General features: G+C 65.4%; 1 protein-coding gene across 4 annotated transcripts; it reads left to right on the top strand.

Annotated features, from left to right (window-relative positions):
- The first annotated feature begins 2,064 nt into the window (after positions 1–2,064).
- Positions 2,065–13,260, top strand: MEF2B (myocyte enhancer factor 2B). 4 transcript variants are annotated; one of them, XM_084498942.1, is made up of 9 exons: positions 2,065–2,226; positions 9,080–9,159; positions 9,352–9,555; positions 9,640–9,768; positions 9,857–10,022; positions 11,014–11,159; positions 11,601–11,712; positions 11,795–11,888; positions 12,394–13,260. In XM_084498942.1, exons 2-9 carry the CDS (start codon positions 9,106–9,108, stop codon positions 12,704–12,706), a joined length of 1,218 nt encoding a protein of 405 aa, XP_084355068.1. In that variant the 5' UTR covers positions 2,065–2,226; positions 9,080–9,105; the 3' UTR covers positions 12,707–13,260. The 4 variants fall into 4 exon arrangements, with proteins under 4 accessions (XP_084355068.1, XP_084355065.1, XP_084355067.1 ...); XM_084498939.1 differs by having other exon boundaries at positions 2,066–2,226; positions 11,792–11,888; XM_084498941.1 differs by lacking the exon at positions 2,065–2,226 and adding an exon at positions 5,730–5,827 and having other exon boundaries at positions 11,792–11,888.
- The last annotated feature ends 3,848 nt before the right edge of the window (positions 13,261–17,108 follow it).

Here is a 17,108-nt window from a genome sequence, read left to right as displayed (position 1 = left end):
CCCCGATCTGGGGGGGCTCTGGGCAGCCCCGCACCCAAAAAGGGAGGTTGGCTGCTGCGGATGGAAGCAGTCTGGGCCAAGCTGAACCCCAAGGAACCCCAAAACAAGGGCAATGGACAGGGAGGTCCCATGGTCTGGGTGGACATGGGTGTCCCCTGTGTGTCCCCAAAACCCCCCCAAGGCAGGAGGGGACACCTGGACACGTGGCGGGCAGAATGCCGCCCTGCCGATTCCCTCGTACTTCTGCTCCCCCTCCCTCCTCCTCCTCTTCAGGATCAATTAAGATTATGAGCAGGGCTAATTAACAGTCTGCTAATTGCACTCTGAAGCCCTCTGTAAATCATGAGCTTTAAAAGCAGCTCTGAGCAAGATGTCACGTCCCTTTCTGCCTGCAAAAACCGCGCAGGAACCCGGATCCAGCCAGCCCCCAGCCCCTCTGCCCAGGGATGGGGACCAGACCCCTGGTGTGAATGGGGCGTAACGACATGCGTGTGCGTCCCGGGGCTGTCCTGGGAGCAGATTTCCAGTCAACCCTTGCAAACCCCTTCCCACTGCTGCCCTGGAAGCTCCGCTCACGTGGCGAGAGCTGGGGAGTTGCATCAGTTCCCCCTCGCTGCTGTAAACACTCCCCGTGGGATGAGCAGCTCCCGGGCAGCCCTTGGCGTCCCCACCCCGGTGGCAGGCGGTGACCTCTCCGGAGCTCATCTGGGGGCCTGGACACAGAGCCAGGATCCATCGGTGTCCCCCCAAGCCCAAGCTGGCCGCGGGTTTGTCACCAGGCGGCGGAGCAGCAGCTCGTTTTGCTCTGCAGAGTGCACGCCGGGTCGCTCTGCACCGGTTTCGAGCTGCAGGATCCACCAACACGTGCATCCTCCTCACCCTGCTTGAGGTAGCCCGGCGCTCAGCGGGTTTCTGCCGCGTGCCCCTGCTGGGGACGGTGCCAGGAAATCACAGCTGGTTTGTCCCAGGTGTCACCGGGTCCTGCCCCTGCCCGGCGTGCGGGATTTGCAGCGCTTGCACCTTGCAGGCGCTGGGTTGCTTTTTATTTTTTTTTATTATTATTTTTTTAATTTTTTTTTTCAAAGCAGGTCCCCGGCAGCTTGTGGGGTGCGTGTTGAGGTTTCGCTCAGCGTCCCCGGCACTTCCTCGCAGCCTCCCTCGTGTTATGTCACTGCGGTTCACCGGCCCCCGCTTTGGTTTCCAGGACCACTCGCTGCAGGGTGGGGATGGCCGAGCTGAGCAAATGCAGCAGCGGCCACGGCTGGCGTCTGTCCCAGCTGGTGTCTGTCTGTCCCAGCCGGTGTCTGTCCCGCCTCTCCAGGGGGCCAGGGACAAGCCCCTTGCAGGGCAAAACATTTCATTTATAAACATAAAAGATAAAAAAGGGAGCGAGTGCATTAACTGTTTCGCTTCTGAGCAGGTGAGGTTTTTTTCTCCGTGGTTTTGCTGAGCCCCCTGCGACCCTGGGGAAAGGGGTTTGGGCACCCCCAGCCCCACAGTGGATGGATGTGTGGGGAGCTGGTGATGCTGGGGGGTCCTGGGGATCTGGTGTGGACCAAACCCAGAGCCTGGCCCTAAACCCATCCCCAGAAAGCCTCCGCTCAGCCCAAACCTGTTCCCCTGCAGCGAGGGCACAGCCACCCCCTAAATCTCATGCCAGCCCCAAATCCCCACCAGCCCCACATCTCCCCCCATCCCCAAATCCCTACCAGCCCCACATCCTCCCCCATAACACCCCCATAACACCCCCATAACACCCTCCAAACCTCCCCCAAATCTCCCCCAGACCCCAAATCCCCCCATCCCCTCCCCAACACCCCCTTTATGCCACCCCCCCAAGACCCCAAACCCACCCGCTGCCTGCCCGCAGCCCCCCAAACCCCAACCCTTAGCGCGCGTCCCTGCCCCTTTCCTATTCGGGGAGGGCGGGCTTATGCAAATCACCGCCCCATATCCTCCAATGGGAAGGGAGCCCGGCTGCTCTATGCAAATTTTTCTCGCGGAGAGGGCGGGGTTATGCAAATGCAGCGGCGCGGCTGGGGCAAGCGGCGGGCAGCGCGCGGCTCCCGGGACTCGCACCGGCACCGGACCGGCACCGGCACCGGCACCGGCACCGGACGGCGGCGGCGGCGGGGCCGCACCGGGGCCGGGCCGGCTCCGTTGCAGCGCCGGGCCCCCGCGGCCGTGCCGGTGGGGACTTACCGAGGAGAAGCAGCCGGTGGCCAGGTGCGTGGCCCGGGTGGGGAGGGGGGTCCCGTGCGTCCCGGGACGCGGACAGCCCCCGACCCCCGCTGGGGAAGCCGGTACCGGGCGGCACCGGGGCAGAGGGCACCGTTGGGGTGCCGGGCTGGGTGTGTGGGGGGGTGCCAGCCGTGTGCCCCCAGCCCCGTGCCCGTTCTCCACCCTCGGGTGGTGGCAGCCCCGCGGTGGGAGCCCCGTCGGGGCGCACGGGTTGGGGGAGCGGGGTCGGTCCCGGCTGGCCGGGGGGTGCCGGTGCGGCCGGGCCGGCGCCCTGCGGGCTGCCCTGGGCACGGCGGAGCCCTGGCCCCCGCCCCGCCGTCTAGGGATGGAGCGCTATAAAAAGCCTGCGGTTTGCGCTGCGCTCGGGGCGGTTATTTTTACTCGTGTCTGTGCAGAGAGGAACGCCTGGGTTTAACCCAAAAGTGCAGCCTGGAGGGCAGCCGCCCTGCCCTGCCACTGCCAGCCTCATAAACCTGGTCCCCAGCGCCCCTCTGCTGGGCTTTGGGTGGTGGGAGCGAGCCCACGGTGCAGAGGGGAAACTGAGGCACGGCACGGCCAGGCTGTCTGGGGGCGCAGGCACAGCTCTGGGACACCCCAGCCCTGCTGCAGGACCAGGGCCTGATCTCCCCGTAGCTTTGCTGGGATGTTGCACGGCTCTAGCAGGCTTGGAGCTCGGTTTCCTCGCTGCTCCAGAGCTGGGATGCCACCCGTGCATGGCTCTTTCTCGCCAGCGCGTGGCATTTCCAGCGTGTCCCTGAGCGTGTGAGCCTCGCTCCATCGCACGTCCCCGTGGGGCGAGCGAGGTGGATCCTCTGCCGGGTCCTCCTGCTCTCTGCCAGCAAGTCCCCGTCCCCGGGGGCTTTACTCTTTTAATGAGAGAAAGTTTCCCAGAGCTGCTGGCTGTGGAGACGGGTAATGAATTAACTCGGCAGCTGGCAGGTGAGCCGGAGGGCAGGGACCTGCCTCGATCAGAAGGTGCCCCAGGGAAGGCGATGGGCTGCGTCCCCTTGGCCCACGAGCATCCCTTGGGACATCGGGTACCGGTCTTGTTGGGAAGGGAGCCAGATCCTGTCCCTTTGCCATGTTCCCAACAGGTCGAGGGGAGGCCTTTGCAGCTCAGGGTGCGGGGTTCGGGGCACAGATGCAGGCCCTAGGTTTGATTTAGGACTTCAAAATGCTCCTGCTCGCCTCCAGGTCTTGGGCACTGACGACACCTTGGTGCCAAGAGCAGCAGTGTGGGTGAAAAGCAGGGTTAGAAAACTTTGCACAGGGCAAAGGAGAGGGAGGGATTGCTGCTTACCCCCAGTGGGACTCATCCCCCGCAGGGGCAGGGCTGGAGAATCAGATGTGCTGAACCACGACGGGGGTCATTTAAACCCAGAAGCAGGGGGAGGATTCATCTATTTTGGGACCCTTGGCTTTCCCTCCTCTTCGCAGCAGGACAGCCAGGAGCAAAACAGATTTGTAACCCCCCAGCCCTAAGGCCACGAGGATGGGCTCAGGCGAGCTGGCAGCACCTTGTGGCTGCCCCAGCGAACCCCCCCAACAGCAAACGAGTATCATTTCCCTTATTAATGCCCAGCTGCAGCGAGGGGCAGCCCAGCCCTGCAGGGACAGCGTTTCCACCCGGGGCTGCCACTGGCAGCATTGCCAACGCCGAGCCAAAAAGGTGGCCCCAGCCCCAGCGAGGCTTGGTGTGTCCGTCTGTCTTTCCAAGGAAAAGAGCCGCCTCGTTTTTTTGGGGGCCATTGCAATCCTTCCTCCTTCCACACAGTCATTTTGGAACCGAAAAGCCTCCGCCCATCGCTGCGCTTCGCCCAAGGGGCCGGGCGCTGGTGGGACTTTCGCTCTGTGTCACCCCCAGCAGGGTCGGAGCCAGCATTGGACTGGGGCTGGATGGTGCCCAGGTCCCCCCAGGTCCAGCCCCATCCCGGATTTGGCTGGGAAGGATGCAGGGCAATGCCATTGATCGAGCCCCGTGCTGCAGAAGCGGGCAGAAAGATGAATTTTAATTGTCCCCAGGGATTTTGCATGGTGCTGGGGTGGTGCTTGGTGTGTCTGTTTCGGGGCTCAGTTGACTGTGTGTGTATGAGGTGGGGGGGAGGGTGTTCAGTGCGAGCAACCCCCCCTGTCCCCAGCTCCCTGATGGCCCCAGGGGGTCCCCAAGCCCCTCATCCCCCTGGGTTCTCCTTTCCCCTGCTTCCCAGCCGGCTCCTCCTGCTTCCCCGCTCCCATCCCGCACCACTGGCCCGCTCTGGTTTATACTGGTTAGTTGGTTAAACAACCCATAAAAAGCAGAAGGGCCTGCCACCCCCCTGCAGAAACGCTGCTAAACTTTGACTTTTCCCTGCACCAGCCTCGGGATGCAGTTTGCACAACGAGGTCCCAGCACCACCAGTCCCCAAGGACCTTCCCAGGGACCAGGGTCACATCCCCAGGGCCAGAGTCACATCCCCAGGACCAGGGTCAGGTCCCCATCATGGGGCAGGGAAGCTCCAGCTGGCGATGGATGCAGCAGCGGTGGTCCCTGAGCCATGTGCCTGGCTGTGACCAGGGGTCTGCACAGCCCCACTTCGAGCCCGCTGCCCTCCCGGCCCCTGTGAAGCTGTGTCTGGCCTGCCCCCCCCCCGGATTTTGTGGCTCCTGGCCAAGCTCACGTCTTATCCCAGCGAAGGATGCGATGGAAACTCTCTAGCCCTCTTTAATCGATGTTTTCCTCCATCAAAACGCAGTTCAGAAGCCACCAAATGCAGGCAGGGGGGATTTGCTGGCTGCTTTCCTCCCCCTTTTCTACCTGCAGACCCCCAGCATTTCCAGATTTGCGACAAAATCCCCGTTATTTGGTGAAAATGACCTCGTTTGCCCAGTTTCTACGCCGATGCTTCAGTGTCCCATTGGGGATGGAGAGCGGGAGGTGGGATGATAAAGCACTGGGGAGCTCAGAGAGGCCCTGGCAAGAGGTGTCCACTCCTTGCCCCTTCCTCGTGCCTGGCACTTCGAGGCTCTGGACCCAGGGCTCAAGGCCACGTCCCCTTGGGTCAGCAGTGACCGTCCCTTCCCTGTCCCTTCCCCCTTGTCCTAGCTCCAGGCACAGGACGTGGCTGCGCAGCTGCCCACCCTAAAAACCGCCCCATCATCTGTCCCCGGGCTGAATTTGGGGAGAACTTTCTGCTTTTAGCATTTCAGGGGGCTCTCAGAGATGGAGAAAGATGCAAAAGCCCCGCACAGAGCCCGGCACGATGCACCTGCTGCCCGGTACCGTGCCCGGTGCCGAAGCGCACCGATCCTCGCAGCGGCACAGCCGAGCCCCGCGGCTGCCCTGGGGCTGTGCTGCAGCTCATGGAAAAACACGCTGCTCCCAGGGGGCCGATCCGGCTCAGCGCGCTAATTAGGAGAGCGGATAGGAAGTTTACACACTCCGCCGTGATGCAAATGACCCCTAAAGATGCACAGGAGCCGGGGAGTTAATTATAACCCTGGCTGCAGCCGGAGGGCTGGGGCGACACCTCGCTGCGCCTCCCCGGCTGGCCGAGGGACGGATCCTGGCCAGGGGACAGCTCGCAGGAGCTGGGTGGACGCAAGCCGGGTGCGTGCGAGGGAGCAGAGAGCCGGGGCTAAAGATACGCAGGCGTGGGAGGGAGCAGGGGCCGGCGGGACGCCAGGCAGCGCAGGGAGCTTCTGGCCGGCGCAAAGCATCTCCTCTCCTCAACCGTAGGTGGGGCAAGGCAAGCGGGCTCTCCTCCTGGCCTGGTGTGGGCTAGAAGCTGTCGAGGCTGGGTTTGAGGGCTGCAGAGCTCTGCTTGTGTCGGCGTGGGGGTTTGCTGGGCCCCCCAGAGCCCGGTGTGAGCGCAGGGGGCTCCTTTCCTAGGTCCCCATTGCGCTCTCCAAGTCTGAGGGCCGCAGCCGGGAGCCCGTTGTGGGTGCTGGGTGCTGCTCCTGCGGCACCGGGGCGCTCCCTTGGTGCTGTCCCCGGCCGTGGGGACAAGGCTGGAGGGACGGAGGTGACACCGCGCCACTCGGTGCCATCCCCTCGTGCCCGTCACGGCGCAGCTGCGATAATCGCCTGCAGCACTAATGCCGCTTATCGCCTTATCGCCTGGGCGCAGCAATTAAAACCCGGACCGAGAATCCTCCCCCCCCCCTTTCCCAGCCCTTAATACCTGCCGGGGGGGGCACGGAGGAACCGAGGCGCCGGTGCCGTGCCGCACTGCGGTGTCCGAGCCCTTGGGGCAACCCCTTTGGAGGCACGAAACCAAAATGCCAGCACCACCGGTCACGGGAGCATCCCTCCCCGGTACCCGGTGGTGCTGGGGCTGAGCGAGTCCCCCCGCGGGTCCCTCGTGGCCGCGGTGGCCTCGTGGCCGGGGCGATGCCCCAGGAGGACCCAACGGGGCCGAGCGCTGGCTGCCGAAATAATGAGCTGCTCGGGGAGGCGGCTGATGAAACCGCCCCGCGTGTTGCACGAGGCCTCGCTGCGCCCTCAGCCCCGGTGCAAGGGAACCGGGGAAAGGGGGAGAACCTGGGGGGGGGTCTGCACGCGAGTCCGGCCCCGGCACGACCCCGTTTCCCCCGCCGCAGCCCATCCCGACGGCGCTGTGGCTGCCGCTTCCTTCTCGCCTCTCGCGCCTCGCCTCCCCCCCTCCGCCTGCTATTTTGGGATGGGGCCTCCGCAGCACCGTCCTGGGGGTGCCGGTGCCCCCCGAGGGGCTCTGCAGCATCAGCGTGAGGGTGCTGGGGGGTCCCGACGCACCCTGCTTGGGTGCAGGGGGGGGACGTGGCAGTCCCAGGGGCACCCCTGTCCCCTGCCGTGGCTCAGCACGGGCAGGGGGGACACGGAGAGGTTGGGGGGGCCCTTGCAGGATCAGTCCCAGCGGTGTCAGATGAGCTTCCCAAAAGTGAGCACAGCTGGAAAGCGGGGTGCCGGAGCAGGGTTTTGGGGTGCCGCAGCACCTGAGGGGTGGCGGTGCCGGATGGGGGGGCCCTCGCCAGCATTTTGTGGCCCCCGCTGCAGGACGGGCTTGGCCTCCCCAGCACCTCTGAGCGCGTACAGCACGGCCTCTCCTCCGTGCTGAGGTTTGTGAGCCTTTAAAAAGAAACCCTCGGGGCGCAGCTGCGCAGCGCTAGCAGGGGCGCGGGGGGCTTGGGGCCGGCCTTGGGGCCGTGCAGCTTCTTCTGGCCAAAAAGGGTCAAAGCAGGCTGCGAGCACGGCCCCCAGGGGAGCAGCTCGCGTTGCTGCACCTTCGACGGAAGATCATGGGGTTGGGGTGGGCAGGTGGGAGCCGAGCTGCCCCCGCAAATGCACCTGGGGATGCCCCGTGCCGCGCCGCAGGTGTCCGCACCAGGAGGGCAGGATCGGTCCCGGTTTTGGGAAAACCTCTGCGCTTTCACCAGGGAACTGGTGGCTGCTTTTCCCGGCAGGGCCGTTCCCCGCGGGGCTGGGGATGGTCTCGTCACCCCCCCTCTGTACCTTCGCGCCGTGCGTGGGCCCGGGGACGCAGGGTGGCAGCGGGGCCGTGGGAACGGCAGCACAATTTCCTTCCATAAATTAAAATTAGTTTTGATCAGCTAAATATAGCAGCTGAGCAAGATGGTAAATGGCAACGTGCTTGAGAGAAGGAAGCGGGACGGGCTGGGGCACTGGGGGAGCGAAAGGCTGGCGGTTCCCCAACCTGCACCGGGGCTGATCCCTGCCACGGGGGCTCGAGGGGCTCGCTTGGGGGATGTCCGGAGACATTTGGGGAGCATCGTCCCCTGGAGGGCTGATGCTGCAGCAGTGTCCTTGGTTCCCAGGCCAGCTCTTGCCCCGTGGCCATGGTTTGGGGTCAGCGGGGACGGAGCTGGCCCAGGGCTGCACCCAATTTGGGGCGGATGCGAGGGTCCCGCTGGGAGCACGGTGATGCCAACCGTGGCTCCGTACCAGGTTTCCATGGAACCAAGCCCCCCGGCATCATCCCAGAGGGATTTTGGGGTGACCAGTGCTGGGGGGACAGCAAGAGGAGCCCCGGCTGCGTCCCCACGGTGTCAGTGGGGTGCAACAGGGACCGGTGCCCGGTGCTGGGCTGCAGCCAGGGCTGGCACCTTGCAGCGGGGTTGGGATCCGGGGTCCCTTGGCCCCTCGCTCTTCCCATCACCGCCTCACGTGGCACCAGGAGGTGGGTGGTTTCGCTTTGCTGTCTCCTCGTACAGCCACTTCCTGACCTGCGAACGGCTGAGGTCAAATTTAGTCTGTTCGCATTCAAAAAAAAAAGCAAAAAAAAAGCAAAAAAAAAAACCAACACACACACACACACAAAACATTGAACCTAAAAACAGCCCCTTTGTCTTACCGAGGACCCTCCCCGCGGCCAGCCCAGCCTCTTTTGTAACCCCCCTCCCCATCAGCCCCATCCGCCCCGGTAAAAACCCCCGGCGAGGGCGAGCGCAGGGCAGCGACGGCGCAGCTTTGGGATGCCAAGGCTGAGCCCACGCTCCCGGAGAGGGATTTGGGATCGTGGCACTGGCGCTCTGCAGCCAGCACACCCAGGTGCCGGGGGGCTGCCAGGGGGCTGCTGGGGGACAGGGGTGTCGGAGATGGGGCTGTGGGGCCGGCTGAGCAGAGCAAAGGGGAATTTTCCCGCCTGCCCCAAAGAATTTCCCATTTTTTTTGGTATTTCGAGGGCTTTGACGCTCTTTGCGGAAAAGCTGGGAAATGCCGCCGGGACCAAAACTTCCTCTGAAAAAGTTATTATTAATTTTTTTTTTTTTTTCAGCAAAGCTTATTTTGGCTGGCGGAGGGGCGAGGAGGCACCCAGGAGGTGCTCACGGGGTTTCTCTCTCTCTCTCTCTCTCTCTCTTCCAGTCTCCCTCCGAGTCTAGGAGTCAAAAATGGGCCGGAAAAAAATACAGATCAGCCGAATTCTGGACCAGCGGAACCGGCAGGTAGGAGGAGAGGGGACAAAAAGGGACGAGGAGCCGCGAGGCTGGGGAGGGACGAAGGGAGGCGAAGCCGCTCGGCCCCCAGGGGCATCGGATCCTCCAGAGGCTGAAGATTTTGGGTGCTGGAGGGGAAAGGAGAGGGCGGCGGGGCCGTGGCGGTGGCACCGGGGCAACGCCGCGTCCCCTTCCCCGCAGGTGACCTTCACCAAGCGTAAATTCGGGCTGATGAAGAAGGCGTACGAGCTGAGCGTGCTGTGCGACTGCGAGATCGCCCTCATCATCTTCAACAGCACCAACCGCCTCTTCCAGTACGCCAGCACCGACATGGACAAGGTGCTGCTCAAGTACACGGAGTACAGCGAGCCCCACGAGAGCCGCACCAACTCCGACATCCTCGAGGTAGCGCCGGGGGGCAGAAAATTGTGGGGTGGGGGGGCTCGGGTAAAGGGCAGGGGACCCCGCTCACCGCCCCGCTCCCTGCAGACGCTGAAGCGCAAGGGGCTGGGGCTGGATAGCCACGAGCTGGAGCTGGACGAGGGGCTGGACGGCGGCGAGAAGATGCGGAAGCTGAACGAGGGCATGGACCTGACGGTGGCACGGCCCCGGTTTTACGTGAGTGGCCGCCACAGCGTGATGCTGGGGGACAGGAGCCGTGTCCCCAACCCCAGCCCTGACCCCAGCTCTCTGTTTCACCCCGCAGAGCCCGGTGCCGCTGCCCGAGGCCTCCTACAGCAGCTCCCCACCAGCTGGCGGTGACGGAGCCCTGGGCGGCACCAGCAGCTCCCCGCAGCACCAGGGCCGCCCGCCCGCCTTCAAACCATCAGCACCGAAGCTCTCGGGGCGCTCTCCAGGACCGATGCCCCCAGGTAGGCTCAGATATCGCTCGGCTGCGTGTGGGTGGCATCGCAGCGGGGACAAGGTTCCCCCCGGCGGCCACCTCGCTGGCCCCGGAGGGATTTTCCAGGCCGGACGCCGCATGCAAAGCTCCCCTCGCAGCATCTCCCGGGGATTTACCGGGAGCGGGGCAGGGGCGGGCGCGTGGGCAGGTAGCGCTGCCGCAGCTGCGGAAACGCCACCGGCTTCTGGCCTCCCTCCAGCTGCTTCCTGCGTGCTGCTGAGTCACGGCCGCCGCGCACCCAGGTGGCCCCGGGCACCCTGCACCCATGCCTCGTGTTCCCTCCTGTGCAGCAGAGCTGGAGCCGGGTGCCCGGTGGGGCCGGCACGGGACTGGGTGCTGCTGGGTGCCCCCCAAGCTTCTGCCACCCTGGGGACGGGCAGCAAAAACGGGGCTGGAAAAATTGATGCCGCGACTTGACCGGCGGAAAGCCCCCCCGGGTGGGTAGGAGGTGGCACGGGGGTGGCCGGCCCATGGGTGGCTTTGCCACAACCTGGATGGGCTGAGCCTCCACGGCTCCGCACTGCTCCTGGGGCAGGATGTGGGCACGCCGCGTGCCCACCTCGGACGGCAACGACCTGGCCGGGGAGGTGGAGGTGCCACAGGATGTCCCCCCGCTGCTCCGCGGGGAGCTGAGCCGCGAGGGCTGCCCGCAGCGGGGTCCGGACGGGGAGCTTTGCACCCTGCTGGCTCCTGGGGCCAGATCCGGCCGTCGCCTTCGTTTCCGCTCGCAGCACACGGCCGTGGCCGCAGCGGGCCGGGGGTGGCCACCACAGCCCAGGTGCGCTCAGGATGTGGCTTTGCCGGAGCGCGGCACCGTGCACGCACGCACGGGCACCCACGGGGGACGAGGGCACCGAGGCCACTTTCTGCATCCCCGGGGACCCCCTGAAAACAGGAGCCTGATGGTTCCACGTCCTTCGGTGCCACCCACGCGTCCTCCTGTCCCTCTGTCCGTCCAGGTATCGGCTACCCCCTGTTCCCCCCCGGCAGCCTGAACCGAGCCCTGGCCACCAAGACGCCGCCGCCGCTGTACCTGGGAGCCGACGGCCGGCGCGGCGAAGCCCACGGCAGCTTGGCCAGCGGCAGGAGCGGTGGCAGCACGGCGGTGAGTGACACCAAGGGACTCTGCAGCACCCGGGGACATCGCCCCATAGATATAGCCCCATAGATTCAAGACCCCAAATGTGCAGCCCCCAGCTTCTGGGTCTCCGGGGTGCTCCTGGTGGCCGGGGGACAGTGCCAGGAGGATGCTCGGTGGCCTTGTCCCCCCTGTGTCCCCTCCCCAGCTGTGGCACCATGGGAGGGGGGCAGGGAGGGGTCCCCTGTTCCCAGCCAGCCCCTGTCTCACTGCAGCCAGGGGGCCACTGAGGTTCCTCCCCCCCCCAAATTCAGCAAGGAGCTGCTCTGATCCGCTCCCTTCTCCTCTTCCTCCTCCAACACCGGGGCTTTGCTGCGGGGCTGGGGAGGGAAAGGGAGCACCACAGCCCCCCCTGGGGGTCTCAGCAGCACAAAGCCTGACTTGGGGGGACACTTTCGCATCCCACAGAGGCCTCTGTACCCCGGTCTGCAGACCTTGAGCCCCGTGCTTCCACCGGGCAGCGCCGGCATCCCCAACCACAGCCTCTCCGGCTTCCCCTTCCTCGCCCCGGCACAAGCGGGTAAGTCCTGGCCCCGTGCCCCAGGAAGGTCAAAGACCCCCAGCCATGCCCCCCTGCTCACTTTTCATCCCCTGCTCAGCAGAGTACGGGGCTGGCGAGGCCCCGCCGCCCCCCGGCTTCCTTCAGCCCGGCCCCCCGGCTTCGTGGCAGCCCCCGCGGGACATGGCAGCGCTGGGGTAAGGAGCGGGCTGGGGACGCGGGACAGCAGGGGACAGGGTCTGGCAACGGGGTGAGGGAAGGGGGAATTTCGGGTTAACCCTTCTTTTTGGGTACCCAAAGCACAGCCCCACACCGTCCGGTTTCACCCCAAAACTGGGGCGCACGGGGACAGGCTGGGAACCCTCCCACCCACCCAGTCCCAGCCCGTCCTGCAGGCAGCGGAGCCTATTTAAAGCCGAATTTGGCCCCCAGGGACTTGGCCCCCGTGTCCCCCCCATCACACACCAGGCTCCCAGCAGCCGTGCCAGCGTGTGGGTGGGTGGCAGCCTGGGAAGCGGGTGCTGCAGCCCCCCCAGCGTTGCTCGGGGGCGAGAAATTGGACGGAGCCGGTGCGGGAGATGAGTTGGGAGGCTCTCAGCCCAGCATGGGTGGGTGGGGGGGGGGACACCCTTCCCACCCCCTGTGTGTCAGCCAGGGATGCTGCATGGGGACACCCGGCCTCACCCTCCCTTCTCACCCCAGGACCAGCACCAGGATCGTCCCCGCCGAGGACGCGGCCCCTGGCAGCTCCCCGCAGCCCCACGCCATCAGCATCAAGTCGGAGAGGGTCTCGCCGGGGCTCGGCTGCCCCTCGGGTACCCCGCAGCCCCCCCCGGGTGGTTTGACCTCCCTGAACGAAGCCTCCCGAGGCTCCGGAGACCTCCAACCGCGGGACGACTACGCCAAGGGTTATCCCTACCCCCTGGGCCCCCCCCGGCCGCTGGCGGAGGAGCAGAGGGCCACCGTCCCCGTCCCCCCGCGGCGGGCACAGGCTGTGGATGGGTGGCAGAGATAGCGAGGCTGACGGGGTGCAGGGGGGAGCCGCCCCCCGCTTCCACCCCATCCCCGGACCCCCAAGGAGCCCCCCCCCCAACTCCCTGGGGGCTTCCCGAGGGGTCCTGACCCCAACTCCGGGGCTGCAGCTCCCAGACCTCTCCCTCCCCACCCCAGCGCTCCCCATCCCTGACACTGCCGTCCCCCCCTTTTTCTCAGCTCTGCCCCCCAGCCCCATGCTCCTGCTGGGCACGGCGAGGTTGGGACCCCCCCGGCGTGGCACGGTGTCCGGTGCCGGACGCTGTCTGTCCCCGTCCGTCCGTCTGTCCCCGCGTGTCCCCACCGAGCAGGAGTGCCTGGGAAGTGCCACGGGGTGGCAGCAGGACTGAGAGCAGCAGCCGATGGCAGCGGGGGGGGGCCCCAAACCCTGCACCCAAAGGGCCAAATCCTGCCCCCCCCGGCTGGGGCGAGGAGGGGGAGGGAGAAGGGTAGGGGGCAGAGGGCGCTGCTCCGCCAGCCCAGGGACTTTTTTTTTTTCTATTTATTACGTTCTCACCAATAAAGAGCTGGGGGTGTCGGGGTGCCTGGTGTCAGCTCCTTGGGGTGGGGATGCGCAGCTCGGTGTGGGGTGGCAAGTCATCAATGTCCCCGGGGGGAAAACTGGGCTGTGCCCCATTAATTTTGGCTCGGCGCTGCTGTCCCCAAAGTCCCCCCTGACTCCAAGCCACCTCCCTGGGGTCACCAACCCCCCAGCGCCGATGGCAGCGGGGTCACCCCAGCCCTCACCCTATCCCTGTGTCCCCATGGCTGAGCCGCGTGCTCCAGGAGACCCCAAAAAGATGCTTGGAGGATCTGACGCTGCAGGGTCAGTGCGGGTGGACGGTGTTCCCACTGACGGGGAGGCGGAAAACGCCCTCTTGTGCCCCAAATATCAGCATTAATGGGGACACGTGTGGGGTGAAGGAGGGTTGCTGGCACCTGCCCCATGCAGGGCTGGGCTTTTTGCAGCTCCCTGGGTTGGGGAAACCCTTCATGGGCCCTGCGACGTGTTGGGGATGGGAAGAAAGGTTTTGGGGAGGTGGCACTGCCCACCACGTGCGGGTTTTTGGGGGCCCAGCAGCTCTGCAGCATCACGGGGGACGTGGCGTGGGGACGGGGCCCCTCCGCTCGCCGGCGCTGAACTCGGCTCCCGGGGAGATTACTGGGAGCCGAGCCCCGGGATTAAACCACGGCACGGAGATTAATTCCGGGGAGAGTTTTTTCCCGTTTTAATAGAGCCCAGCGAGCGGCGTAAATACCAGCCCGGATTAGGGGCTGCTGCCTCGGGACGCGGCTCCGCCAGCCCCGGCACGGATCCGGCCCCTGGTGATGCTCAGCCACGGGGTCTGGGAGCGGGGCAGCGGCCACCCCAAATCTGGGGGACAGCGGGGTGACGGCGGAGGTGACTGCGGCCCAGGTGCCCCCCAGGTGGTGGGGACGGTCCCCTCCTGACCCGCTCAGGGTCCCCAGGCTGGGAAGGGGCTGGTGAATGCGGCGAGGAGCCGAGACACCCGCGGAAAGTGTTGGGGGCTGGGGTAAGAGACACTGATTGAATAGCAATGACTGCATGATTTATGGTTTGCATTATTGCATGGCTCATTTGAATATATGCTAATAAGGCTTTTCTCCTCGTTTTGTTTGTAAGATTTAGATTTGCTATGGCAACCCGCTGGCATGGAAGGAGCGCCAGGAAATGTCAGGGCGAGGTGAGCCCCGGGGAGGGGCTGGGGCTGTTGGGGGGCCACATCCCACCGTGGGGACACGGCAGAGGCCGGCGGGACTGAGGGCAGCGGTGGGAGACCCAGGAGCCGACCGGAGCCGCGCATCCCCCCCCGGCTGCCCGCAGGTCCAGTACCGCCCCGTTGCGACAGGTCCTAAACTGAGGTGGGGGGTGCCCCGGGGTGCCCCCAGCCCCACTTTGGGCTTGCAGCGAGGCTCCTCTCGCCCTCCGGCCCCGTGTCCCTGCCCACCTCCCATCACGGTGTGATGTGCAGTTGCACAGGACCCAAAGGTTGTAGCAAGGCCCCCCCAGCTTTTTTTAGGGGTGACGGTGCTCAGGGTGGTACTGGGAAGAGACACAGCATCTGGCTTCGCTCTGTGTCCCCCCCCCCCCATCCATCCTGCAGGGCCCTTATCCATTGCAGAAGGGTCTGGGCCACCTTTACGTGCCCCTTCCCAGCAAACGGGGGAACCACCCCAAAAAAAACCCCATTACCTGCAGGCCCGGCATGGCTGGGGGCTGCGCTGCTCCGCGAGGGTGCTGGGCTCCAACGCTGGGGGCTGCAGGGTTTGGGGGGGCTTTTTTCCCCACCCCACGCTGCCACCTCTCTGCCAGGCAGCATCTGAGGAGAGACTGCTCCATCAGGGCTCTGTGCACCCCATTTATTTTTTTTTTTGGGGGGGGGACACAGGCCTTGCAGCTGGGGAAGAGGCGCACTGGCTGCTTTTGGGGTCCCCCCCCCACATGCGTACGGGGCTGGATCCCAGCCCAGCGGGGTGGAGGCTGCTTCTCCGTGTCCTTTGGGGTCGTGGTGATATAGGGGGGGGACGGGACACGACAGGAACAGAGCAGAGGATGCGCGCCCCCCCCCCTCCACGGCACCGGGACTGGGCACCGCGCGTCCCCGCGGCCACCCGACGGGATGGGCCGGGGCCGGGCTCCTCTCCGGGGGCTTCCCGTGGTCGTTTCACGCCTTACACCGGGGAGGGAACGAGCCCCGGGCTCCCTCCGGACACCCTCCTCTCCCCCCGGTCCCCCCCCCCACGCCGGTGCATCCTCCCCTAAACCCCCACCCGGTTGTTTTGCCAAAGCCCTGAAATATTCATGGCGCTGCGCACAGCGCCTCGTAATGAATTTTTGATCAAAACCTTATCAGGGAGCCAAAATACGCCTCCCACCCCCCCCCCCAAAAAAAAAAAAAAACAACTCCCCCCCCCCCAAAAAAAAAAAAACAGCAGAAGGAGGGGGACCGGGCCCGGCGGTACCGCGGGGCTGCAGGAGCCGAGCCCGGAGGAATTTACCGGGGAAGGCCCCGGTGGCAGGGTCGGGATTGGGGGGGGGGGGAGCAGCCACCGGCCGGACCCCCCCGTCGGGGATGGGGCAGGACCGGCTTTGGGGTCTGAACCCGGGCCCGGTTCCTGCTGCTCCCCACCGGGACGGGCCCCGAACGGCCCCGGTTGGACGGGGCGGGCGGTGGGGAACCGGGACAGCCCCCCCCGGCAGCCCCCAGCCCCGCGGGGAGAAATATTCGTTGAGGGGGAAATTGAGAAGCGGAGCTCACCGGGGCCAAAGCCGGCAGCGCTGGGAAAGGGTTGGCGGGGGGGGGGGGCGCACGGAACGGGCCCGGGCCGAATTCGGAGCGACTCCCGATTGCCGGCACCGATTTTTAACACGCGCTACGAAAATCCCGGTGCGCCGGGACGGGGTGACCCCCCCCCCCCCCCTCCCCCGTGCTCTCGGCTACTTCGGAGCGTGGGGGTGTTAACAGCCAGGGCGGGGCGTTCTTTAATTATATTTATTTATTTTTCATTAAAGATGAGCCGATTTCGGCTGCGTTTCCACGGATAAATCCCGCACCGGGCTGCGAGCACACCCGGGGCACGGGGGTAACCCCAACCGCCCCCTCCCTCCTGCCGCAGCGTCTGCACCAGCCCTGGGGGGGGGTGCAAAGGCAGGAGGACCCCCCCATGCCCCTCGTCCTTCCCCTCGCTCCGGATCCCCTCGCTCCGGATCGGGCTCTCCCCGATCCCCTCTCGGTCCCACGGGGCGTGGGGGCCGGGAGGAGGCACGGGGTGGGGGGGGAGGAATCCGGCCCCCACCCGGCCCGGCCTCCCGCTGCCCTTGTGGGGCTGCACCGGCGGGGTGACCCGGAATATTTTTTTTTATTATTATTATTATTATTATTATTCTTTTCCCTACAATCCCCGTTATTTTTAGGTTCTGCTCCCGGAGCCGCCCCCGCTCTCCCCCCACCCACCGTGGCCCCCCCCCCACACACTCCTTCCCAACCCGTGCATTCCCCCCCCCCCCCAGCGCAGGGCTAACCTATCCCGCTCCCGACGTGAGGACGTCATGCCTTACGTAGTAAAATATGGAGAAAGCGGAAAAAAAAAAAAAAAAAAAAAAAAAAAAAAAAAGCGCATTTTCCCTCCTCTCTCCTTCTCTCCATTTCCAAAAGGGACAAAATGGATGTTTGGGCGGAATCCGCCCCCCCCGGGCCCGGCGGTCTCTAGGGGGGGGGGGAAAAGGGGGGGGTTACCGGGGTTCAGGCCCGTTAAAGCCCCCCGGGCAGACGTTTCTGTTTAACCCCACGTAACGGCAACGTGATCGGGGGGGGCTCCGCTTCTCCCAGCCCTGCTCCTGGCACTCCTCGCCGGGAGCCGCA

Source organism: Aythya ferina, assembly GCF_964211825.1.
Source record: "Aythya ferina genome assembly, chromosome: 26".
In the NCBI taxonomy this organism is placed as follows: domain Eukaryota; kingdom Metazoa; phylum Chordata; class Aves; order Anseriformes; family Anatidae; genus Aythya; species Aythya ferina.
Note: the sequence above shows the minus strand (reverse complement) of the source record. Positions and strands in the feature narration are given on the sequence as shown.

Bases quoted from the DNA above. Each gene is read 5' to 3' on its own strand.
- MEF2B (XM_084498939.1), top strand. From the start codon at position 9,106: ATGGGCCGGAAAAAAATACAGATCAGCCGAATTCTGGACCAGCGGAAC. The intron at 9,769-9,856 runs GTGAGTGGCCGC...TTCACCCCGCAG, and splicing joins TGGCACGGCCCCGGTTTTAC to AGCCCGGTGCCGCTGCCCGA. The intron at 11,889-12,393 runs GTAAGGAGCGGG...TTCTCACCCCAG, and splicing joins CGGGACATGGCAGCGCTGGG to GACCAGCACCAGGATCGTCC.